Consider the following 26,741-nt stretch of genomic DNA (forward strand, 5'->3'; position numbering starts at 1 on the left):
ATATAACTACTAGGAAAATCAGTGTGGATAACTGTTAAAATACTAGAAATAGATTTTCACAGGACACGGCTCCTCCACTCTTGGACACAGACCCAAACGACTCTATATCCTACTATAGACATACCCACTCATCTATGTTCAAAGCTGCTCTTCTCATAGTAGGTCACGAAATGGAAATAGCCTAAATGTCAACAGATGAATGGATATTGAAAAGGAAGTTTATTTACACACTGGAATTTTATTCAGTTGTTAGAAAAAGATAAAGACAAACCTCTGAAATGTGTAGGCAAATTAAGTAAAACTAGAAAGAATCACTTTGAGTATGGTAACTCCCAACTCAGAGAGACAAACACTTAATGTTTTCCTTTATTTGTAGATATTAACTTTGAATCTTCAGATATGTATATTTGGAACAACCATAGATGTTAGGAAACGAGTATTTGTTGGGGGAGGGGCTTTCAATGGAAAACATAGAACATGGTTGCATAAAGGGTTGAATTGGAATAGTGAAACATGATGGATTAAATTTGAGTTTGGAATGGGAGGACAGGGCACAGGAAGGAAAACAGAGAATGATTAACAACACTAAAGACCTTTGAAATAATCATAGAGAAACCTACAAATGTAAAAGCTCCTATGTGTATACAGACACACACACAAACACACACACACACACACACACACACAAACACACAGTTAACGTGGAGTTATACTATAATGGGAAAGACAATGGCCCCATCTGTGCTCCATTTATGAGACATGTACCACTATATCATGATGAGTATCAAATTATGGTTCACAAGACCTTGAGCAATAGGCACAACAATTTTACCATTCATATTATACAAGTGAGAAATGATGACCTCAACAGTTTCCTAAATTTCCACTTCCCATTCTCAGCTCCTAGAGCCACTTCCCTTTAGGCTGGACACACCATGTTTGTTCCATCTCATGGACTGGTAATGGAGGGATGGAACAGATTCTATTCACTGGCTCATTTTCCTGGACTTCCATTCTTCCCTATTTGTAGTTAGGAGTGGATTTGTAAACTACAGCAATACTATGGCCTGTGCCTGAGTCTAAGCTAGGAGAGAAATAAAGTTCTGCATTCTTTATCACTATATAGCTGACTGTCTCGGTGGAAGAAGAGGAGAGACCTACTCACAATATAGGGAAGGGAGACAGAAATCAGCTTTTCCATTAGGATTTGCTATTTACTTAATAAAAAATATTTATGAACTTTAAAAAATGTTTTTGGGTGAAAACTAATATTTTTAAAGATATAAAAAGGTTTTGGTGACAAATGAAAGCATAAAGAACAGCTACCAGTTCACTGAATAGTAAGAAACAAGGACACAGGAAATTCCTTGGCTACTGCCACTTACTAACCATTTCTTTTCTAATACATGGTAGTAAACAACAAATATAAAAAGCATAAGTTGTGTAGCCTCTTCAAAAGAAAACATGCTTGGTAACTTATTAAGTGCCCAGGGTTACAGATGTCACCTAATCAAATTAATAAAAACGTGTCTATAAAAATAAGGGCAAAAGATTAATGCCAGACTGCAATGTCCAGAGCAGCAGGGACAGTCTTAATGAGATGAATGGGGCAAAGCTTGCTGCATTAAGTAAATCAGCATAATAGATCAAGTAAGAACTAATGAGATATAACAGACTTGACTTTCCACTTCAGTTTTCCAGGGACATGAACTCCAGAGCTTTCCAAACAGCACACATCATAAAACTAAACATGAATCATCAATATATTATTTGAAATACAAGAGAAATAATGTAGATAAGACTGGGCCTTCCTATAATACTGATTTGATTTGTCAGTAGGATACCAGGAAAAGGCAGAACTTTGTAAGCTTGAAGAAAAAGACTGATTTTCTCTCATAAATGCAATCTTATATTTAAACATACGCGTATGCACGCGCGCGCACACATATATACACACACACACACACACACAAACACACACAAGCTCACACTTACGAGATATGAGATCAGATGGGATGAAGGGGAAGAAGGCTGGAGGGATGAATATATGTGAAAACAGGATCACTGTTTGATACATTATCTAACTTTAAAAAAAAAGTCAGGAACGGTGGCCCACACTTGTAGTCCAAGCTGAGACAAGAAGATTGCTACCAGCTCAAGGTGAGCCTAAAAATAGTGTAAGAGCCTATACATACTAAAACCAGAATAAAAATCATAATAAGTTTTAAGTTTTAATTACAAGAATCTCAAAGAATGAGTATTAAAGTAATTCCAATGGCATCTATTAAATCTGTCATTAACTGACAGTTTCAGTTCTGACCCTGAGTTTCTGTTGATCCCCAAGGACTTGATGGGATCAGTCCCAAAACAGCAGATGTCCACAGTCAGGTATATTTCTGCAAAGTCAAGTGTACCAGGAACTTACCTATATGCACGTAGACTTTACTCATAAAACCTACATTTAGGAATCGAACGTATTGATTAAAAAGAGTCAAGGAAGAATACCACTTACTGGTACTAAAGGTTTTACTGTAATAAACCAAATATATTTACAATTTATACAAATGTTGAAACAACAAAAATACAAAAAGAAAAAAAAATCACAAGATGCAAAACCAAGAAACAAGTTCACTGGAGACACCACTGCTCTACAAAGACTCAAGGTGAATTGAACTGCGAGAAACAGAACTGTAAGCTCGCAGTCAGCAAAGGCAGGACGGCAGACAGCAGCTTGCTCCTCTATTCCACACCTGTGGCCTCGGTGTGATTGTGGTGTCCAAAGTTAGACAGGTGAGTGTCTACTGATAGACTTGGTGCCTTCTTTTTGTAGACGCAAAGCAGTTCTGTGTCAAGATTTGGAAACAGGTTTCTTCAGTTTTTTTGATGTTGTTTTTGTTTTTTTTAAATTATAAGTTCTATTTCTACAAATTCCAAACATTTGGCCCAATTCAACTGTAAATATGAAGCCATGGTATTCTCAGTAGATGACCTCATAAACGGTAGCCTTTTTGTCCCCTGAGCCAGTGACTATGTATTTATCATCCACAGAGATGTCACAGCTAAGCACTGATGAAGATTCTTTGGACTGTAAGAAAAAACAGCAGGCACAGAATATTTAATGTGTTCCATTTTGGAGGCAACCTCACTAATTATTTCAAAGGCCACAAGGTAGGCATTTTTGTACCTGGAATATGCTGGCTCCATATGGTGTCCGCCAGGCATTTAGGAGGTTGTCTTTTCCAGTACTCACAAACCACTTGCCTAGAATTAGCAAAGGCACACGTGATTCCAGCAATATTAAAAATCCCCCTGTTGGAATTAAGTAAATGGCACTGTTTTTAGTGTGTGGTGTGTGTGCATGTGTGTTTGTGTTTATGCATGCAAATTGAAAGTCCAAGGAGCATGTGTGAGTGAGAACAGATCTGTGAAGTTGGTCCTCTCCTTCCCCCTTGTTGAGACAGGCTCTCTATTACTGTGTGTATTGATGCCCCATAAGTTTCCAGAGCCATTCTCCTGTCTCTGCCTCTCATTGCACTGTAAGAGTACAGGGTCTACAGATGTGAGCTACCTCATCTAGCTTTTATCACGGGTTTAAGAGATTGAACTCAGGTCACCGTGCTTTAGTAATAATAAGTGCTTTTACCCGTGAAATGATCTAGCTATCCCTAAAAGACAACATTTTTAACATATTAAATTCCATATCCAAAGGGTTGTCGGTATGATCCAAGCGAGTTTTAAATCTAGGCTCCTTGGTGTGATCCTGTTCATAATCAAAGTTGTCAGAAGGTTGGAGATTATTGAGTGGATAAACATGTGCAAGCATGTCCACATATTCAGATTTCTACCATGTGGCCTATGTGTACTTAGAATTTAAGCCTCAGGGACAAGTGTGGGAAGGTCAAAGACATATAGGTCTTGGGCATTTGCTGTCACCTAGTGTACAATGTAGCCAAAGGACGAGCTCCAAGTTTAGTGAGACATCTTGCCTCAGAAACAAGAAGTGAGTGGCAGGAGGATAAAGGATGAAGACAGCTAACTTTTTCACCCATCTGTGTGTGTGTGTGTGTGTGTGTGTGTGTGTGTGTGCGCGCGCGCACACGCGAGCACTGGTACAAGTCATTTAGTACATGACTCAGTGTTATGGAAACAATGAGAGCATAAGAATTAAATATCAAACTAATCAGAAATGCTCATCTTATTAGATACATATAGAATGCCTAAATAGTGTCAGTCACCCATATATCTTCATAGCCAATGAACAAATATGTGAGCATACAAAGCACACTGAGAGTCTCCACATGGACTTTCCCTTCTCTGATCTTATTCAGAGAAAAAGAATCTGAGTGCATCTAACATCCTTCTAACACTGTTTCCTCATTATATAGTCAGCACATAGTGATTTCACTGTTGTCCTATTCTAAATATCATTACCCTCCACACTTCAGAGCACTGACAATTATGCCCCACCCCTACCATATATTTCAGTGCCTGCTGACTTTTCTCAAATTAACAAAGCATGCTGAGACACACATTACTCTGCTCTGAGGGGCAATAGAATTATTGCATCTAGCTGCATGGAGTAGCACCCCCCCCCAAGATACAATCTCTAAACATATTTTAAAAAGTATTCCCTCATTTAGGCCCTTGACACTCTTATAGCTAAACTCACCACAATAAGCAAATTTTAGGGACAGCACACAACTCTCGTGGAGGTGAAGCTGGTATTTGTCAGGCTTGTTCACATGCAGAACTTCCACGTTGCTGCTTTCCATGCCCACGGCAAGCCACTCCCCAGTTGGGCAGTATCCCAAGGAGAAGATCTGTTATAGGTAAGACAGGATCACTGACGGCTTTACGCAATAAATTAAGGAAGTGAGATGGCAGCAATCGTGCAAGTAAGTACTGGGTTGAAAAACAGGTTTAATCTGCCAAATCCAGACTGGGAAGGGACATGGAATGCAGCCCAGTCCAGAATCCTCTACTGAAGAAATGGGAGACTAAAAGTTCCATCCATGCTGTGAAATAAGAAATTATCTTTAAGAATAGCATTGGAAGTCATCATTAAGAGATACTAACTGAAATATGCTTATGGGAGAAATAAAATGTCTAGGATCTGTAATCCAATGTTTGGAGTAAGGATGGTATAACAAAACTGACCAGGCACTGATACCTGCTTAGGATAGGTAATATAATTGTCTGTATTTGATATAAGCTTGCAATGTTTGACCTTTATAGACATTTGATATTTTCTTAAAATAGTATGCTGCATATCCTACAGAAGTGTAGAACAGGAATGACTGTAAAGCTAAAATCAACAGTCACCTAAAATGAGTAGATATGACAGTTGACACAACCTAGAGTTGTCTGGGAAGAATTTCAACAAAGAATTACCTGGATTTGGTTAGCTTGTAGGCGTGACTGTGAAAAATTTTGTTAGTTGGGTTATTTGAGGTGGAGGACCCACCATGTACATCACCCCTTCACAGGCTGAGCCTTGGACTGAATGAGAAGAACACAGATAATATACTAACATGTATGCAGTACTCCTGTCCTCTCTGCCCCTTAACTATGGATGCAATGTGACCTGTTTTAAGCTCCTGCCACTGTGACTTTTTGACAACAATGGACTGTGACCTGGAATAATTAATTAAATAAATTGTTTTCTTCTAAGCTGCTTTCTGGTCATGATATTTTATCAGAGGAACGGAATAGAATTAAAACAATATATATAGTTTTCCACTTTTACCCAATTTTTTAATTTTTTTACCTGAAAACAAAAAACACAGTGAGCAAGCAAGTGATATATCTTTTTCTATTGAAAAAATCTTCATATATTTTAATCATCTTCCCTTCCCCCATTCTCAAAGATCTTCCTCACCTTCTCATCCAACGACCTCTATATTCTCTCTTGCTCCCTCCCTCCCCTCTCAAACACACAAACAAGCAAAACATCAGTAAGTCAAAAAAACCCCAAACCAAACCAAAGAACATAAAAAAGCCCCCTTCTTCCCAAAGCCCATGGAGTTCGTGTTGGTCAATTACTTTGAGGCATGGGGCCTGCCCAGAGTGTAGCAGATGTATATAATGACCCTCCATAGGAGAAAACGAATTTTCCATTACCAGTAGGTATCAATTGCAAATACCTTCTTGGTTAGGAATGGAACCAAGTGTGCACTTGCCCCTCAGTGGTGGGGCTTCGCCATGGTTGTTTTATAAGGTTAAGAAAGGAGATGGGCATCCACAAGTTCAAACTCCTTGAAAAAAATTAACATTCACTTCAATCTCGTTCTGCATTTGATGGTGATAATACACTCAGCAGACTGTGTATCCTGCTGAAGAAAACCTGTCTATTCTCTACTGCACCTTTCACCAAAACCACGTGTACATAAAGCATCTTAACATGGTTTGACTTGCAGGATTTTTGTAATCATTCCTCCCCTTTTAAAGGGGGCATAGTGAGTGTGTGTGTGTGTGTGTGTGTGTGTGTGTGTGTGTGTGTGTGTGTGTGTGTGTATGTGTGTGTGTGTGTGAGAGAGAGAGAGAGAGAGAGAGAGGGTGGGGGAAAGAGAGAGAGAGAGAGAGAGAGAGAGAGAGAGAGAGAGAGAGAGAGAAAGTATTGTATATCTGTGGTTTTAAACTCATCTGCTTATCATGCTACCCTGATGCTGAGGTGGGAACCCTTTGGACTCCACAGCAGGCCAGAGCCAAGCACTCACCTGTGAAGTGAAATCATGCTGCTGCAGCTGCCTTCCTTCTCTCAGGTCCCAGGACCTCACAGTGTTGTCTAAACCGCCTGTCCAGAGCTTGGTGCCATCATTAGAAATGTCAATACAGCTGGCTCCGTCTGTGTGGCCCTGGAATTGCCTGATAAAACAAACCAGACTGAATAATGATTTCCTGCCAGAGCTCAAGGTAAACACTGTTGTGTTGTTAGTTTTGGACTCACTGTGTGTCATCTCAGTGTCTGTTGGTGTGCAGTATCAAAGTAACCTTCCCCTGAGGAGCACAGGAAACAGCCCCTGCAGGTTCTGTTTCTTTTTTCAACATTCACAGCCTAAAGAAATGGAATGGCTTGCAGGATGCTGCCAGAAGCCAGGTATCCTATGGTCTCTGATAAACAGACCCAGTGAAATTCTTCCCTGGTCTGGAAAAGAGTTTAAGTACTAAGAGACAATAAAGATAAACACACAAAAACCAATTTCCTTAAGGAAAGATAAAGAACAGTCCTTCAGTGGCCAAGACTTGAACCCACAGAAAGGAAAAGGCTTCTTCCAAGAACACATTCATTTAGAAGATAATCTACCAGTAGAGCCCTTCCTGCTAGCACAGCATGAACTTTGTGTACTCAGCCCTTCTGAATCATAAAGGGCCTTGCTTTAGAAAATGTGGACTCCCAGAGACCAAGTCAAGTAGCCTCTTGACCTCAGAGGTGTTAGGTAGAGACAAAGAAAAGTACTGAGGAGGTCAGACACTGGCCAGACCCCATCCCTGGTATAAGGCTTTCTTTACAGGTGACCTTCACACAACTTTCAAAGAGAATCCAAAATCAGTAGGTAGCAGGGATTTCTGACCCCTGGAAGGGCACGAGGCAACAAGTCAGATGGGCAGTGGAAAGAATATGACCAAGGTGGGGTCTGGGCTTGGCAGATGGGGTATGCAGTGACATTTATAAACCTGACTCTACATGCTGAGCATGCTTTGGCTAGGGCAGATCAGAGAGGTCAGGACCCACCTTCAGAAACAGGAAAGACCCAGAATAGAACTGGTTAGGAATTTCAATGCCAAAAAGGTCCTTTCTTTCTCTAGGCCCCATCATACCTTATTACCACAGAGTGCCAAGCTTAGAATTTAAAAGTACAAGAGAAAGAAAAATCACCCTGAATTCTTAGCCAAGATATGAACCAGGAGTCTTTCACAAGCATGATCCCTACGTCAATCCCTGTCCCTACTCGTCCTCTCCTTTCACATACCTTATTCCCTGCTATTGACTAGCAAGTACTCAACAGTACTAGTTGGCCTCTCCATGATCACCCTGGAATGAAGGGATCTTTGTGGTACCTTTCTTCCTTTTGTTTCTTCAAACAATTGTCACGACTTTTTTCTTTCATCCTGACTTCTTATAACCTTTTCAACTCAAAGAATTATTAATCCTTCATCCCAAACATCTTTCCTTGTGTACCATCAGCAATGGTGGAGGAGTTCCTCTAGCCTCCCCCTTCATGTACATCCTCATGTGACTGTCAAGTTGTTGACTTCTGAGAATATGCTGTGTCATAGGAAATACAGGATTGTCACACAGAGGAGACACTGGCCACGCATGGCCAGTCCAAGCTAAACCACATACAAGGCACCACCCCCAACCCCCCGCCCACACACATACACACATGACTATTGCTTACTCCAGGGAGCCAGCATGCAACAGAATGCCAGGTCTGTCTACAGGACCAGAGCAAAGTTACTTCTGTGCCTGGCTCTCATCTATAAAGTAGAGGATAGAGATACAGACAGTCTTGACTTAAAATCTCTGTTTCTATTTCCCAAAGACTAAGTTACAGGTTTTCACCCAACACTACATTTGACTTAAGTGCTTACTCTTAAAAACAGTTTCTGGAATGACTCTGGTATGAGCATTAAATGGAACAAGAGGAGTGGCTGAGGGAAGAGAGAGGATCTAGAAGCCGATCAGAGGCCTGTGTGCTCCCAGGTGGAATGATCCTCTTAGTTAGTTATGGAGAAATACAGATATTTTAAAGTTATTTTGTGGTTTCAATGCAATGGAAGCTTATTTTTAATGTTCTTTTGTTGTCTTGTGTCAGTAGATTTCGATTTGCACAAACAAGACTCTGGCCAACCTCAAATCATTTAGACTGGAGACCCCTGTATTGTCCACATTGTGTTGTCCCTTGACAAAGCCACATCTGCCATCTCAATGTGGATGAAAGAATGGTAACGTGAATGACATAAGGTCTTGGTGACACTCTGGCACATGCCAAATACACTTGTCACCCACAGGGGGCCAGTTAGCCTCTGTTTCCACACTCTCCCAGGGGAGTCCCTCTACTCACCTCACCAGGGTCTGGTTGTGCAGGTCCCATACTGCGATGTTGCCATCACTGCAGCATGAGAAGCAGACCTTGGAGTCAGGGCTGATGGCCAGAGCATAGCAGGCAGGGGCTGAGGATGTCAGCTCTGCCTTAATTCGGGGAGTTGGAGCTGCCAGGTCCCAGATGGATAGAGTACTGGCTTCCCCTCCCACTATGAGAGTACAGCCATCAGGTAGCAATTTACAGGAACGGATGTAGTTATCTCTGTTCTGTGAAATAGCAAAATGTAATCACTGTGGAGCACTGCCAACTGATAATACTGTATATTCCTAAATGCTGTTCTGTTTTTTAACTTCAAGAGAGAGATTTCATGAACACTCTGTTCTACAGGAAGGACCAGTGTCTAATTGCCATTGTTTTCTTCCAAAGAATAAACTCACAGGTCTGCACAGCTGTATTCCTAATTTGCAACTGCACAGACAGACTGAAAGCCTCTAGGTGGAAGGCAGGTGTGAATGCACTTTTCTGTGGGGAACATGACCCTGCACCATCATTTACTGTTGGACAGTGCAGACCCACAAATCTGCTTTTGTACTTATTTAAGAATTTGAGGGATTGGCTTTCTCAATATTATCATGCTATTGTCTATGGAATCTTCTTAATCAAAAAGCCAAAAGATGACTTTCTATCAAAGCCAACCCTGATAGAGGGCCAAAGGGTGCTTTCAGTCTAAGTATGCACTACCAAAACAAAACCACCACTACATTCGAGCATACACACACACACACACACACACACACACACACACACACACACACACACACAATCACTAGGTCTTTATCTCTAATAAAAGATCTGCCCTTCTCATTTGAGAATAACATCATCTAGATGTATAAACAAGACAGCCCAGTTGACAGTCTGCTAAAGACCAGTATTACGGGTCTGGCAATCATAAGGCAAATAGGTGCTTTTAGACTCTTGATGGAATAGCTTAGTGGTTTTGGAAATAATTCTTTCTATTCCAGTCTTACTGAAGCTATGTCAGAAAGGCAAAGCCACCTCCACACCTCCTCAACAATAACAAACCAGTTTGGTTTTGGGTTTTCATGCCACATTAGCCAATGTTGATGGTTTGATATGTAGCTGAAGTTTACAGGGAAATTTAACAATGAATAGGGAGCTGGGATCAGAGTCCACATTAACTACTTTTTTTTTCTACTCCAGGACACCATCTTGGAAATCATGTCTACAAAGTGAACTCCAAACCACTGCAAAACATCTCCAAAAATAAATCAACATCGGGATTTAACCAATGTAGTAGCAGTAACCAAATCCTGCTCAATTAGCAAAAAGGGCAGAAGCTTGACCAGCCAACATAGAAAACAGAGGGGCTTCTATTTCCTCATGAAAGTGAAGCTTGGGTGAACCTCATGCTTGCTCACCAGACAATCCAGCTGAGAGACGGGGCTCTTGTTGCCAGGGTGGCTGATGTCCCAGACCTTAACGCAGCCCTTGCCACCTGTGTACACGTGCCTTGTGGGGTTGCTGATGGTCACTGCACACACCACCTCCCCGTGGTTGAGGGTATTGATCTGCCGAGCATGTCGGGGAATCCCAGGTCCAATGAGGGCGTCAGGGGGAAAAGGGACAGGCTGCATTTGTCCGTCAGCCGTAACGTGGAAGGAGTATGCTCTAAATGAAAGAAAACCATACTTACTACAAAGGGAGCTATAGTGGGAGACGGGGAAAGGTGGGGGCTTCCTTGCTATGGTTTCTCCTTCTGAAATCAAAACAAGTTGAAGTCGTTACATTTAAAGTCTGTATTCAAGCTACTATCTTACAATGCTCTAAGATACACAAAGCTCTACAGGATCGGACCCCTTCTTCTTTTCCTCTATGAACAGACACACATAGTATATTCACACACACACACACACACACACACACACACACACACACACACACACGCACACAAATACACACACCACATAAACAAAATAATTTAAGTTTTTAAAAAAACTGCTTTTAAAACACATTATTTACACTTTTGTCTCAAATTTCTCTCACATAACCAAGAAAAAAATAAAAGAGATCTGATATCAGATGACAGATTTCCTACCCAGCAATTTCTCATATTTACCCCAGAACCACAATTTTATCTAATGGAGGCAAAGCAACCAGCTACAACAGCATCTTCCCAGTTCCACATTAGCCAGGGCACCAGATGCTGAACAATGAGAGGCAGGTAGATGCATAGAGCACTTTCAATTTAGTTCTTTACTTGAAAGGCAGGTAGGAAAGGGGGAACTTTCCTTGAGAACTTTCTGCACAGTTTTTGTGAACTTGAAACTTTCCTAAATATTAAAGTTTCTAACATTTTCAAAAGTAAAGCAAAGGAACCGGGGATAGCTCAGGGTTGAGTACTATGTAGGGTATGCAGGGTCAAGGCTCGATGAAAACAATAAAGAAAAAAGAATGCCTTTCCTTCCCAATGCCTAAGTAAGCAAGCTGACTGGATTCAGGAAGTCCCTCAGACTGCAAGCTGACTTTGAAGATGAAGTAACTTCAGAGAGTGGTAGAAGACCCCGCTGGGCTGACACCTGCCCTGGGTTGCTGACTTTCATGAGAAACAAGGGAAACTTTCATGTTGTCTATCTGCTGTGCTTGTGTCCCAGCTCAGCACAAATGAGCCTAATCCTGGTCATGTAGTTTTATCTCTGGCAACCAAATTCAAGACTTTTTTCTTCTAATGTATTAAATTATTATCTGACTCCCAAGAGCTAGCACACAATGGTCATCATAAAACACACAGCAAAGCCAAAGAGTGGAAGATGTGCAGTGTTTCTGCTCTCATCCTAGACTGCAGAACCCTGTTATTCTCCTCTCTCGAACATCACAGATCTAGATCGCCTTTTGGGGACAGAGTCCCATTAAGCCATACAGTATGGCATTGAACTTTTCATCTTCCTGTCAAACCTTCCCAATTTACTACTATAGCAGGCATGTGTCTTCAGGCCTAGCAAACAAATAGTATAACTCAGACTGAATAACTGAGTTTCAGAACAGAAGCCACAAAGAATGTTCTGAGAGAAAAAAACATATATATAAAATCACTGCCTCAGCCCTTAATTCTTCAATCCTCAAAATCATGCTCTGATTTTTTTTTCAATTCAGAAAGACTCTCTCTCTATTCTTAGCAATAAAGAAATATATAAATGCAGAATACAGTTATTTGAATAGGTACTCACACTACTTATTATGGGATATCAGTAGTTCCAATCAAATAGTACTTTGTTGCTCTGGGAGAAAAAACTACCAAAGCTTAGAGGTTTGAGTCTACTATTCCTGTCCTTCAAGAATTCTGGACTTCAGGGGTTGGGGATTTAGTTCAGTGGTAGAGTGTTTGCCTAGCAAGCTCAAGGCCCTGGGTTCGGTCCCCAGCTCCCAAAAAAAGAAAAAAAAAAAAAAGAATTCTGGACTTCAATTAACCGGTAGAACAAAATCCACAAGCAAAGTTATGTTGTAGTTTTGTTCCATTTCTGTTGCTGTGATTAAAAACAAAAAACAAAAAAACCCACCACTACCACCACAACTACCAACAACAACAATAACAAAACCCTTTGAAAACAAGCAACTCAGAGAAAGCTGGGTTCACCTGGGTTGAAATCTCATGCTATAGTCCACCATTATGGTGAAGTCAGGTGACAAACCTGAAGTATCAAATCCAGTCAAGAGCAAAGAGAATAAACACATGAATCCAACCTTACTTGCCCGCTCTCACCTAGCTTTCTCCTCTTAACACTGTTGAGGATCTCCTGCCTAGGGAATGGTGCTCCTCATAATGGGCTTGGTCTTCATACATCCAGGTGGGGCCCCAACAAATCTGTATCAGATGCCCTTCCAGCAATCCCAGGTATTATCTTTAATGAGAATTCCACTGGTTACAGAGTTAAATGTTTCAGATTAATAAAATTATCTGTACCAAATACAGATGGGAGAGCTGTCTATTGTGTTTGGGGAGACCTATCTCAAAGTGTGTTCTTCTTCCAACAACACAGGAGCTCAGAAGTATCATATTGAGGCAACTTAAATTGGATTCACAGTGTAATGAGAGCTGTGAATACCCATCTGTCCCGTGGGCAGCACATATGGATGCTAATAAATCAGTCCTGGGGGCCTAAGAGGAAGGTATAGAGCCTTAGTACATGAACAAACCAGAACAACACTCAGGCTGTGTGCTCTTTTCCAGGGATCCAGAGAGAAAAACATGAAGGGAACAGAGATGGCTGGAATTAGCTATTCACCCACAAAAGTAACAGGAACTTTCGATACCCCATGTCATGTCCATGTCAATGGTAGAGACCCCAGAGGAGACTATCTTCTCTACTGGCTGAGAAATTAGGAATAACATCACCAATCAGGATGGGTTATTTGCAAACGGTCAGTCAGCATAACCCCCTTTCCTTATCCTCATGGGATACATTACGGGGTCCCAGGGGGCAACCTAAACCAAAAGACACATTAGAGCTAGCTTTTTTTTTTTTTTTAATTTTTTTTTATTAACTTGAGTATTTCTTATATACATTTCGAGTGTTATTCCCTTTCCCGGTTTCCGGGCAAACATCCCCCTCTCCCCTCTCCTTCCTTATGGGTATTCCCCTCCCAACCCTCCCCCCATTGCCGCCCTCCCCCCAACAGTCTAGTTCACTGGGGGTTCAGTCTTAGCAGGACCCAGGGCTTCCCCTTCCACTGGTTAGAGCTAGCTTTTTAATGTACAATCTATGAAGTTTAATTTACTAATCATGAAAAAAAACATTTATAGTGTTAATACTTTCAGATTTCACTTGACCTGAAACTATCAATAAGTGAGGATGAGTCTTTTAGACCTGAGTTACAGATACAAAAGAATGGCCTGATTATGTTTGTACAGGCTAAGAAAGAGGCAAAAAAATCATAGTATAGGTTTTCCACATGGCTGAAGTGATGAGCAAACTTTCTAAGAGAAAGATTTGTATTGCTCCTCAATGAGCTGTTAGGAAGAGGTGGGTACTACCAGTAAAAAGCAATTGAGCAGTATACACATGATACATGCACTGCTCCGTACCTGTATTACATCTTTAAAATGGCACACTTACTCATTCACGAAAAAGTAGAGGGAATGTCTCCCTCCCAACTCACCCACTACATTAAGTCGAAGACAGGGTTGAAGAACCTAGACTTTTCTATTAAATGGACTTGACAAGGGGCATTAGCTTGCTAGCTACACCAAACGTGTATGGTTTTACTGACTAGCTATTGAAGCATCTGTCTCCTGATCCACATGGCACAAAAACAAACAAACAAAACAAAAACAGTAACAACAACAAAACCCCAAAACCAAAAACCAAAAACACCCCCAAAAAACAATAGAAGCACATTCTGGTGTAAGGATTGGCTGTTAGAATTAAGACAGTACTAGGGAACTACAGTGAGTCTCCAGGAAACAGCAGCGTTGTTAATCCACCACAAATATAACAGCCAATGAGGCTCTGCTGAATGTAACTTCCAGTGGGGAAGTGCAAGTATCAGTGTGTGTGGGGGGGAATACAGGAAAAACACAGGTGGAAACAATCAGGCAAGCAAGGGATGTCTAATGAGGTAAGTAGGTCACCTGAACAAGCACAGTGACAAGTCTATAGGTAAAGATGTGAAGAAATGTCCACAGGGAAAGGATACTAGTAGCAAACTGAGTCAGAAACGGAAAGATCTGGGACCACTCCACTATTTTAAGTCCACCCCCATCAAGAGGCCCCTGTTTCCACAGCTTTCTAGCTAAACTCCTACTGATTCATTCACTTCTGACTCTGAAATCAGGAGGTAGAACTGAAGAAATGAAAGGAAAGCCCACTGGACTTACCAGTTTAAAAAGAAAGGAAATCAGCACCTATTGAGAGCAAAGGGCTTTTCATTTATTGGGCAAATGGTATAGATGACGTACTAGAAAGGAAAAGGTCCTCTCCTGAGGTTCTTCCGAAAACAGTAAGCTGAATACCAAGAATGCATTCTGAGCAAGCAGACTATCTTCTGTTAACAAAGCTATTCATGTTCTGCAACCAAAAGAAAACAGGTGTTTAAAGACTTGCAGGTGACTTGGAAAAAGATCAAACCACACTAGCAGAATCCAGTAAATAGTAATGAAGCAGAGACTCTGGGGATGAAGGATAAGTCCCTGTTGTCCAAGGACATCGCACTGCTGATATGAAAGTCCTTACTATATTAACAGGTACAAAAAGCCTGAGCAGTTCAACAACCTTGACTAGTTCTCTAGCCTCTCTACAGCTTCTGAGATCCTTCAAGATTTTAAAGCCAACTAATCTTGCTTCACAAGACACTAAGCTCCTTGCCACTTAGGAGCACAACCTAGCTCCCAAAACATTCCCTGCTACCACATCTTCAAGGTGTCCCACATTACTTGGAACTTTCCCTTCTGCCTAGAAGAGCATCCCCTCTCCTAGGTACATATCACCTGGGCCCCATCCACCACTCTCTGCAGGTAGCTCTTTCTCTGCATCTTTGCTACAACATCTATCACATAGGACATTTCTGCCTTTCCTGTTCCATAGTTCTTTAAAGTCACATGAAATATCTTCATCAGCCCATAGAAGAACTGGTGCTTAACCACTGAGTCTGAACAAGTCATCTATTTTCTGATTACTAGCAGAAAAAAATGTATGATGTTGATAAGAAGAGATATTACTCAGGCAGAGTCAACATGAGATGTCCAAGTACTAATGTGCTAAACATTCCAGACTTTTAAGTGTGCCGGAGAAGGACAAAAGAGCAAGGTTGCAACACAATGCAAAACATGTGCTAAGGTTTCTGAAGGAAATATGGCTATGTTGAACAATTTTAAAATCCTAGCAAACGAAACCACCTGCTGTAGACAAATGTGAAGAAAAATACACAAACTCTATTTCTATCTCATAAACTCTGCCATTTCTGAAGAGATAAAGAAGGAAAAGGGGGTTCATGGAGGGGCAACTGTAACCACACAAAGACAGGCCCTGCTTCAAGGTGACTGAAGAAGAAACCAGACGACCCAGCAGTTGAAAACAAGTTAAATACCCATATAGCAAAAGAAAAACACAGAATAGACACAATTTTTAGCAAGCAACAGCCTTCAAAAGCCAAATATCACTATAGTGGTTAATTTAATGTGTCAATCTGCCCAGGCTAGGGAATGCCCAGATGGCTGAAAACATTCTAGCTGTGACTGGGGGTTGTTTCTAAAGAGATGATTATCTCATTGGTAGACAGAATAAAATGACCCACCCTCACCAATGTAGGCAGGCAACACTGAGTATTGTCCAAAACAATGGCAAAAACAGCACCAACAAAACAAAACAAAAGAACAAAACAAAACAAAAACCCCAGCTAAAACTGAAAAAGGTTGATAAAAATGTATTGTTTATTTCACTCTTTGCTTAGCCTACCCTGTCATTTCGACACCAGTCCCCATGGCTCTCAGGCCATCAGACTTGGACTAAAATACCAGCTGAGAGTGCTATACCTTCCATTCCACCTAGTCACATGCCGTCAGACTCAGAAGCGCACAGTCAGATTTCCCAGGATTCCAGCTTACTGATGGTAGACCACAGGATTTCTCAGTTTTCATAATCACATGGGTGAATTCTTCATATAAAGTCCCCTTCCTCTTTACTATATATTACTTGTTTTTCTGAAGAACCCCCATACATAATTAAGTTTGAAGACAACTAAGTTTTCAAATCTACTAAACTAGCTATCTATGGTACCCACGTTAATCATCAGAGAAGGCAGAGGGCGGTGGGATAAAAGACACTGGCACTGAACCCCTCCTGGCTAGAAGTTACCGAAAAACAGTTTCTTCCTAAGAGGTAATTTCTCTCTAATGGCCTGATTTTCTTTTCCCTTTTAGGCTCTATACCCCAAAAGGGACTTTAAAAGCATAATTTAAGTACTAAATGAGTAGGTAGAAGACTTCAGAATTATGTGACTGATGTTCAAGCACAGGGTAAAAAAACTTGAACTCCTCTACAATCTGAAGCCAAATTATAATTAATCTGACTTACAACTACCCCAAAGGGGTATCTCCAATTAAGGGACAAGGAAATTTGGGGAACCTTCTACTAGGAGAAAGAAGGCAGAAACAGGAATACTCACATGACTATAATTCAAGGTCAATGTGTGTGTCACAGACCTCACAGAAGGCTACCAGAATGCAAATGTCTGTGAAAGTATATCTGCAGAGGCTGTGTGAGTGCAGCATCCGAGGAAGCATGATACATGATAACTGTTCAGCAGGGCTATGGTTTAGGTAAGCATCCCACCACTGCCTAATCCCAAGCATTTCCAAAATCACGTCATTCTTTGGAGGTGGTCCTGGGAGGTGTAATCAAACAAGTTGAACGTAAGCCTGAAGAGCAAGCATCCTCATGATTCTCCTTCTGTTTCTGCTTCAGGTTCTTGCCCTACTTTCCTCAGAGATAAGCTGTTTACTTGGAAGTGTGACTTCAATGAACACTTTCCTCTTTCCTCCCAAAGCAACCTTTCGTTGTGGTGTTTACTACAGCAAACTAAGATATAACCTAAATAATGCTTTGTTAGCATATTTTGAGAGACTTTCTGTCCCAACTCCAAAAAGCTAAGTCCTTAACCTTACCACCCTGCAGTTTATCACCAAAATCTAGGGACCAATGCCGAACCGATCAAAATAACCCCTTTCTTTCATTTCCCAACACATCATAGCTCTGAATCAGAACTTTCTCTTGTCATCATTCCATTATGCACAAGTGTTCTTGTGTGAGTTCTCTGCCTTGATTATCCTTTGCTACTCTATTATCTTGTGTGGAATCTCAACAACATATAAAGACTTAATACGGGGTTGGGGATTTAGCTCAGTGGTAGAGCGCTTGCCTAGGAAGCGCAAGGCCCTGGGTTCGGTCCCCAGCTCCGAAAAAAAGAAGCAAAAAAAAAAAAAAAAAAAAAAAGACTTAATACAATTTATGTGTATTCTGTAAAACTGTCTTGTCAGTTTAGTGCCAGACAGTGATTCTCAACATGTGGCTTGGGGGCTCAAAGACCCTTTCAAAGCGGTCATCTAAGATAATCAGAAAACACAGATATTTACATTATAAACACAGAGATTTATATTATAATTTAACACAAGAGCATAATTAGGAAGTAGGAACAAAAAATAATTTTAGTTGGGGGGGGGGTCAACACTGTATAAGGATCTGTATTAAGGAGTCAGAGCATTAGGGAAATGGAGAACCACTGCCCCAAGGCCATAGAAAGACTCTGAAAGGGTAGAAGACAAATGTCTATTCCCCACCACAAATTTCCTTGGCTGTGAGCTCCAATTCAGGTCCCTTTTAGCCAGGCAGTAGGTCCCAATGCAAGAGGCACAGAGAGGATGTAACAGTGCCTGGAAACTTGATGAGCAGATGTGGGGGCCTCAAACCGTACCCTACAAGGAAAGACTAAAGCAATGGGTAAAATGCTGTATTTTGCAACTGAGCCTAAGAATATCAAGATGATGTTCATTTAGCAGCAGTGTGGCCTCTGGGGGTAGGAATGAAGATTTAAATTACCACTCAAGGTCCTAAAGAGTTTCACATTTGTATGTTGTGTCCTTGGACTTATCTGTTCAGAGGTATGCTTTGCATGGAGTGGTTACCATAACCAACTTGATACAGACATAAACATTTATGCCACAGATGTGAGTGTCCCTCCAGCCCAGCTGAACCTAGAGTTCATTCTCTGGAGGCACTTATCCATATGCATGAGTCCTTTACTTCTTGCCCACTATGTGATCTGGCTGTCCCTATCACTGGATCCTGGTTGACCTAGTGCTTCACACATGAGATTTAGCATTGTGTATGTTCCTTTCTAAGGAGATTTTTCCCATCCCAATTTTGTTCATGTGTGTGTTTGTCTGTCACCTACTGCTCTGCCTGAATATAACCTAATACAAGTGGAATTGTAGTTGGTAGTTGTTCTTTCAGGGGCCACACTATTAGACCCTCACAGTAGGAAACACAGAGAGAAGCCTCTTCCTGGAGAAAAGTCCTTTGTTCTTAAATACAGGATATGCTATGAAGCCATGGATACCTTTCCCACTCCCAGCAGGCCTACCCAAATATTCCTTCAGCTGCTCTTTTTCAGACTTATTTGCATAGCTGTTATTCTTTGTTCACCCTATCCAGGACATGCTGATTTGTCTCTATTTCTCTTAAGTGCCTCCCAGCAGTTCTATCAAAGGGTGGTATGTAAACATTGGCCACTGTCTGTCACAAATTAGCAGTCACTTCAAGATTACTGACTCTTATAACAATTAGTTCTTAGAATTTGTGTGGTTTTTCCTCCAAATAAATTATCCTGTTTCAGAAGTATGACTCTGACTAAATGTGTCACTATAAATCTCCAAGAAGCACTGAGAAAATAAATGGTACATATTCTTCCATGAAAATTATTGGGTTAGTATTAGAAATGAGACTATATAACCAGTACTTAGCAATGGGGAATTTCACCGATTCCATACTACCCATCAATCCTGTATTCCTCACACAATGCAGCTCATGTCATCACCACATACATGTTAGCAGTGGCAGTTCAGATCCAGGTATCAATGGATACCTTAAATCTTAACAAACTGCTACTATAGCCTTTGCACTTTGATATACATTATGTTAAATTATAGTTGCAGAGCTTTTTGTTGGTGGTGATATTGAAAAAGGGTTGTGGTATATAGTCTAGGTATTCAGAATTGCAATCCACCTGAGTCTGCTTCCTACATTATGAATCACTAGGACTAGTGTTAAAACATCTTCAACACAAAGAAATGCAAGGTATTCACAAGCCAAGGAAACACTTATATCACTATGTTTTGCTTCGAATCTTGCATGTGTGTGCATGTTCAGGTGCACAGACCATCTGTAACAACATTCACACAAACACACGCATATACAAACTTTAAAAAAAAATATGCTCTACATTAGGCATGTCCTGAACATCTATTCAAGGATTGTAACTCGTATCTCTTCCTACTAGACAGCTACTTGTCCTTCATATTCCCTCAAGATATACAGATTAAACGTAAAGACAAGTCCTGAGGGTAAGGGGTGGGATAAAGACTAAATGGAGGCCTGAGGCATACCCTTTAGAACCTCTCATTTGGAAAGTCAACTTCATAATGCCCCCAGCCACACACCCTCCCCACACAGATTGACTTGACCTTTACATTTTAATTCTGCTTTGTATAAAACTTGAGAAAATCAGCAATTCTTTGAAATAATGTTTCTAATAACTTACACTAAAAGGAAGTGATTTTTATTTAATTTGTTACTTTTGTGAGTTAGAATAAAGCAATGCAGTGTTTCTACACTCTGAATGTTTTTGTATCCTTTAACTTAAGTCTCTTGTTCGCTCATAAGGAAACTGAAAAAGCAAAGTACCCAGCAAAACTGGGACATGGGTGTCTCACAAGACCAACCAACCAAATAACGTATTTCTAGAAAAAACAAGGAGATGATTGTACTATTCTGGGTAAAGAGATAGCAGTTTAAGCCTCCATGGTTTGAAGAGTTCCTGACAATTTACCTGTGTACAGCATGAGCAAAAATGTGGCAGCTGTCTTCCAACCAAACATCAAGACAACAGCTTCCTGCAAAAGAGCTTCTCCAGCTCTTTCCTCCTACCTGTCCTCATCTTCTATAGTTTCTCTTCAAAAATAACTAAATGCATGAGCTAGGAGCTTACACGCATGGAGAAGATAGAAGAATGATACCTACAAGTTACCTATTTATAGAAAAGTGTTAGCACTCCTCAGAAGGCTCCTTGGAAACATACCAACCTATCTGCCCTTGGGATTCCACACTACTGACCCTACCACTTCTGAAACAGATCCCCAAACTAAGGAACAAAGGTACTTACGGTTTCCCGCCAGGTATTCCTGCCAGGTTGGGAGGGATAGAAGGTACTCTCATGTGAGGAGGAGGATCAAAACCAACCTGATAATAAAAGAAAAGCGTGGCAGACTCAGTTTATGCCAGGTGGACACTCTGTGGACATTTAGTTCATATAAGAAATCCACATATCCCCTAAGCAATGTTAAGTGGGCACAGTAACAAGGGCTGGTATTTTTCCAAAGAAAACATACAATGTAGTAACTCAACCACATCTAAAACACCATAAAACACACTTCTGTTTTGTGATGTGGAGATGAGGTATGATCAATTTGTACAATCCAGGTACCAGCTTTCCAGGATAAACATTTTCCATATACATCGGTGGTCCTGTCTTTCTAAGCAAATACAGGGAGGATAGGAAACAGTCTATCTAGCACTAATACCATTGGCTATTTCATTCTTTTCATCCTTGGGAACCCTTAGAACATTTTGGAATGCTACAGTGTAACAGGCTATTATCCTAAAATGATAAGAGCACTGACCCCACCCCATCCCCCATGGTAACCAAAACTGTTGGACACTACTCATCAAAGTCAGTATTTACAGACTCTATGCTACCCCTGTTTGTGCACCATAAAAACAATTAAGCACTTTCACACTAGATTATAAGAGGCAATCCACTCAAGGAGGTAAAGAAAACAAAACTGTACATGATATATTTCAAATGGCTTACAGGAAAGATTTGCTGTGAGTTGTATTTTACTCCTTTTCCTTGTGTAATTTTATCATTCAAAAGCAGTTCTGTATCTTTTAGGTAAAAAAAACAAAAACAAAAACAAAAAACCCTAGGTCATTTGAGTGACAAAACATAGGGCAACATGGAGAGACTGGCCCAATGGTTTTAAAATATGTCCAACTCAGACAAAAATCTCTTCTTTTACATAAGCCAGTGTGTTCACTTTAAAGAACATATAGGTATAGAAAACAAAAGATTATGGCTTCTCAAATGTTCTTTTAAAGATGTAGAAAAAGGAAAACAGCTCAAAAATACATGACAATAATCACTTCAATATTTTCAGATTTAAAAAAAATTTACTTTTGGTGAGAGAAAGCTGTATCTACCCTGGAACCATCCATCCAAGGAAACTCTAAACACTGCCGTTTTTATCCACAGACATGCTGAAACAAAAGACATTTGCCCTAGCTTAATAACCAGTATACTGGCCAAGGCTGACCAGAAGGTAAATATGTGGCTTGAACAGTGAGAATCACCTTTGGTGTTTGTTTTCAAGCATGTTGTTGGGTATATCCCATTTAAGGCAGTGAGGGCATATATATCTTAGACCCAATCACCCAGGATACAATTCTATGCCTTTCATCCCAGTTCGTGTACCCAGAAGCTTGTTGCCTGATCACTAAACACCTTGGGCCCTGTACCCTTTGGGTTGCCTACTCACTGGAGCACACCCAAGCACCTGACCTACCATTGGGGAGCGCCCATAGGCCACCACAGCAGCAGCAGCTGCAGCAGCTGCAGCGCTCATCTGTGGAGACATGCTGTGTAGACCTGCATAGGCAGCGCCAGGGCTGGTCAGCTCTCCGTTCATGCCTGCATGGGGCACCATGCCAAAGGGGGCAGGGTATGGGCCAGGCACTGCCAGGGGCGTCCTCAGGCCAGCTGCTGCAAGGAAACATGGCATGTATGATGAAACTGACTATCATGCCGAACCTGACCAATGATTCTAGTCATTAGTTATAATAATGGGCAGGATTTCAGGGGACAGCAATCATGATCCCCAATCTAGACACAAGATCCATTCCTTCCCACAGCTGAATTCTCCTCAAGGACAGAAAGCACAACCCTCATATTTCCTCATTGGCAAAGCAGCCACACCAGGAAGCCAGGAGGATTAATCGACATCTTTGCACCCAATTCACAAAGGGCAAGCCAAGGCACAGATTCTGAGTGTTTACCTGACTTAATCTCAAAAGAAGATTTTCTGGATAAAATCCAAGATTTCTCCTTGAGTCCGAACTTTCCACTCCCTGGTACCAATTCCAAATGAAAACCAAATCCTGGATTTACGCAAACCAGAGCAGGGCTTTAGGAAGAACATTCTGGTGCCTAACTTCCCTGGACTCAAGCTGCTGCATTTTAGCTTGTCCAGTGAGGAAGATCAATTTCAAAGTTATGACTGACCTCATGAGCTAGAGTATCAGCAAAACCCTCCCAACTTCCTGATTCCTGAAGATGTAGCAAAAAAACAAAACAAAATAAAACAAAACAGCCCAGCCAACTACAGGTGGCAAAATATATACTTTGGCTATAAAATCAGCCACTTTGGTTAGTTGGTTGGTTGGTTGGTTGGTTGGTTGACAAAGGGCTTACTTAATATTAGCAACATCAGCCAGATGTAGAACGACAATTTGTAAGATTATGTTGAAATAACTATCAGAAACTTTATTGTAATCACTAGGATTTGAACTACTTTGAAATAAAAGAGAAGCTGAATGTAAATAGTTAGAGACTAACTGGTGCAGCTGCTGGAATCCAGGACAAATGTGCTTGTTACCATGCCTTTTCAAACAGGAGAACAGCTCTAAGTGGTTCACATTCAGGGGCAAACTGTCAGGAGATTAGCAGACAACACATCAAGCTGGGATAGAAGAAACAAAGCACAGTAGGAGAAGGGGTGCTGACCTGCTTGGTTGACAAGGGGCTCCATGGCTGGAGGCTTGCCGAGACCTGGACGGAGGCCTGGAGTAGCGCTGGTGCCCGGGGTTGGCATGTCACTCCGAGGCGTTGGTGTGCTGGATTTCAGAACAGGCGTGTTGGCTTTTTCATGCTGGTATCATTAAACAAATTAAATGAGTATTATTTTTAATCCAAGCCATATTACACAATTTATCACAACAGCAGCTGGTGCACTGGGCACCTTCTAGTTACTCCCTAGCCAATTTTCATAAATCCACACAATGTCGACAGCATTAACTTGTGAGTGAGAAATGTTGACCTTTCCTCTTCCTGCCAGATTAAAACTCGAGCCGGAGACACACAGAGCATGATCCTCCACAAATTTTATTTAAAAAAAAATTTTCCATGAAGCTTGTGAACTTAGGGTCTTTACCCTGTCAGAAAGATGACCACACAGAGATTCTTTCCAAGCCACTTCAAAGGATGTACCTGGCCTCCAAATCTATAAAGTGGAACCCTTTCCCCAGCCTCACCTTTTGGGGATTCAGACTGACAGTGACAGACAGTGGAACTACCAATTATTTTAGAAGCAAACCAGCATTTCAGAGATAAAGTTCCAGAAGTACTTGTCCCACACTGCTTATACACAGGCCCCAAAAGACATCTCTATGGCTACCTAGCTAAAGAAGACTCACCAGTGCAAACAGGAAACTTATCACCTGCCAGCAACCTTTATAACTTGAGACAGTAATACAATAAAAAAGGTATCTTCTTTTATCTTCCAACTCCTGTGTCCCTAGAACACTGTTCAAGAAGGAGCAGGGTGTAGAAAAGAGAGTGAGCCAAATTCTCCAAGCTCTGGCTTAGGATTTGATATTATTCTCAACAAGTTACTCAGGCTTGGCTTTACTCTACTTGCATAAAGCAATAACCTTGAGGCCACCAACGCAAACATCAGCTTTGAGGTCGTCTCACAATGTAAGACAGACTTGACTTCTAGTTCAAGAGCTTCCTTCTTGCCAGATCCTCCCAAATATAGCCACTACAGGCAAGCAGTGCCATCCTCAGAAATACAAGATTTGTTCAATGGCTAAAGGACTACATGAATGGGTTATGATGCATCCACCAACGATCTCAAACCTCCTGTGCATATGCCATTTCGGATATGATATGCACAATGGCTCAGTTTACCCCATAAACAGTAGCTTAGCAATATCTGCTAAGTTTCGCAGAGCTGAGTCATGACCATATCTAAGGAAAAACTGATGAACAGAAACTTACACGGTCATTCTAATCATGGTCTGAGAGATAAAGGAGGTAATGATAAATAGTGAATAGGACAGCAAGTGTTTCAAAAGTTGCACACAAAATCCCTAGTTCACACTTTAAGCAGCAAAATCCCTAGTTCACACACTTCAGGATCCCATGTCCCACAAAGAAAATGGCAGTGTCACCCAGAGAAAAGAGCAGCTCCTACCTACCAGGTTCACTTCTTTGGATTTCAGGGATGAGGAACTTCCAGAGGAGGCTGTGGATGCCGGGCTACCTGAAGCATCTTTCTTCAACAGACGGTTTTTGTCAATTCCGTTTTCCCGGGGTGAGTGTGTGGGGCTTGCATGTGGAGAAGAAGGGTCCTCAACACACAATAACAAGTTGACATGTTTTAGCTCAGAATGAACATACTCTTTTATACTCTCAACTAAAGGGCAATATTGAAAATCTTTTAGATTCGAGAAGTATAATGCTCCCTAAATGAGGAAAATGGTATTTATAAAATGCCCAGAACCATATCATAAGGAAAACAATCATTTCTCTCCCAATACCCAGGTGCATCCTCTAGCCAGAAATCCAACATAGAAATTAAAAATGACTTAGGAAACAGATTTTTCTTTCTGGTGGGTTGGGGAATCAAACACAGTTGGTGCCAATGATAGACAAACACTCCTGAACTGAGCTACATTCCCAAGTGTTTTAAAAGGGAAATTACAGTTTCAATTAGGTTATGACTACTCTGTATAAACATCCATTAAATTCTTGATACATGAAGGTCCAAGACACAGATATTGTAACTCAAATCCACTCACTTACAACTGGACTTTTCTCAACACTATTCAAGAAAATCCTTGATGAAAAAGTTACCTCATTAGACACATCCACAACTAAGTTGTCGTCACTCTTGTCCCCATCACTGTCCTAGAAAAAAATTAATTTTGTTTAGTAAAAACTAAGAATAAGTTTTGAACTGTTCAGTTTTTTTCAATAATTCTTGGAAGCAGACAAGCTAAACAAACTTGCAGGCTCCAGTCTATAGGCATTTACCATTACCTTTCCCCCACTGCCCTATAACCTAGGGTACACTGAGCTCCACCTAAATGCTGCTGTAGTACAAGCCAGCTGCCCAGTCTCAATTTGCTCATAAAACATATGTTCAAAGGGCTTGATGTCTGTAATGAGAGTAAATTTCTTAGAATCTGAATTTGTATACCTTCATATTAGAATTCAGAGCACTTCATTTCAAAGTAAAGAACAACATACCATTGCTTTTATACTTAAAGATATGCAGCTAGTCAGTATGGGGCTCACAGTCAATTCATAACTATAGAAATAAATGTACTTATGCCACCTTTCTATGAGGTCACTAATTATAACAACAACAACAAAAAAAAAACAAAATCTATCACATGTAAAGAATAAACTGCAGCAGCTGGTGATACAGCTCAATTCAGAGCACCTACTATGGACAAAGCCCTGGATTTGAAGCCCAGAACTGTACAATATCAGATGAAATGCTGCACACCAGTACTCAAGTCAGGAAAGTTCAAGTCCATGTCATACTTGGTTACAAAATGAGTTGAAGCCTGCCTAACTACTATATAAGATTTCCTGTCTCAAAAAAGGGGGGATCAGGTGGCTAAAGAGATTTAATTCAATGGCTAACGTATTTGCTGTATATAAGGACTGGAGTTCAGATCCCCAGAATTAACGGATGTCATATAGGCTCAGAGGGTACCTGTAACTCTAGTACTCAGGAGACAGAGATAGGGGATCCCTGGACATTCTAGGTAGATGGACTCT

General features: G+C 40.9%; 1 protein-coding gene across 14 annotated transcripts in view; it reads right to left on the reverse strand.

Annotated features, from left to right (window-relative positions):
* Positions 1-2,508: 2,508 nt before the first annotated feature.
* Positions 2,509-26,741, reverse strand: part of Tle1 (TLE family member 1, transcriptional corepressor) — an 83,937-nt gene continuing 59,704 nt past the window's right edge. For 7 of the 14 annotated variants that reach the window (XM_039110257.2, XM_006238284.5, XM_006238283.5 and 4 more), the window contains 12 exons: positions 25,806-25,859; positions 25,148-25,300; positions 23,673-23,817; positions 22,946-23,047; positions 22,456-22,652; positions 20,997-21,073; positions 10,487-10,736; positions 9,066-9,313; positions 6,717-6,864; positions 4,670-4,820; positions 3,185-3,261; positions 2,509-3,085 (listed from right to left, as the gene is read on the reverse strand). In XM_039110257.2, coding sequence (XP_038966185.1) covers positions 2,978-3,085; positions 3,185-3,261; positions 4,670-4,820; positions 6,717-6,864; positions 9,066-9,313; positions 10,487-10,736; positions 20,997-21,073; positions 22,456-22,652; positions 22,946-23,047; positions 23,673-23,817; positions 25,148-25,300; positions 25,806-25,859 — 1,710 coding nt within the window. In that variant the 3' untranslated portion in view covers positions 2,509-2,977. The remainder of the gene's footprint in view (positions 3,086-3,184; positions 3,262-4,669; positions 4,821-6,716; positions 6,865-9,065; positions 9,314-10,486; positions 10,737-20,996; positions 21,074-22,455; positions 22,653-22,945; positions 23,048-23,672; positions 23,818-25,147; positions 25,301-25,805; positions 25,860-26,741) is intronic. The other 7 variants (XM_017593478.3, XM_006238288.5, XM_017593476.3 and 4 more) reach the window with 2 other exon arrangements.

This window comes from Rattus norvegicus, chromosome 5, assembly GCF_036323735.1.
Source record: "Rattus norvegicus strain BN/NHsdMcwi chromosome 5, GRCr8, whole genome shotgun sequence".
Lineage (NCBI taxonomy): Eukaryota > Metazoa > Chordata > Mammalia > Rodentia > Muridae > Rattus > Rattus norvegicus.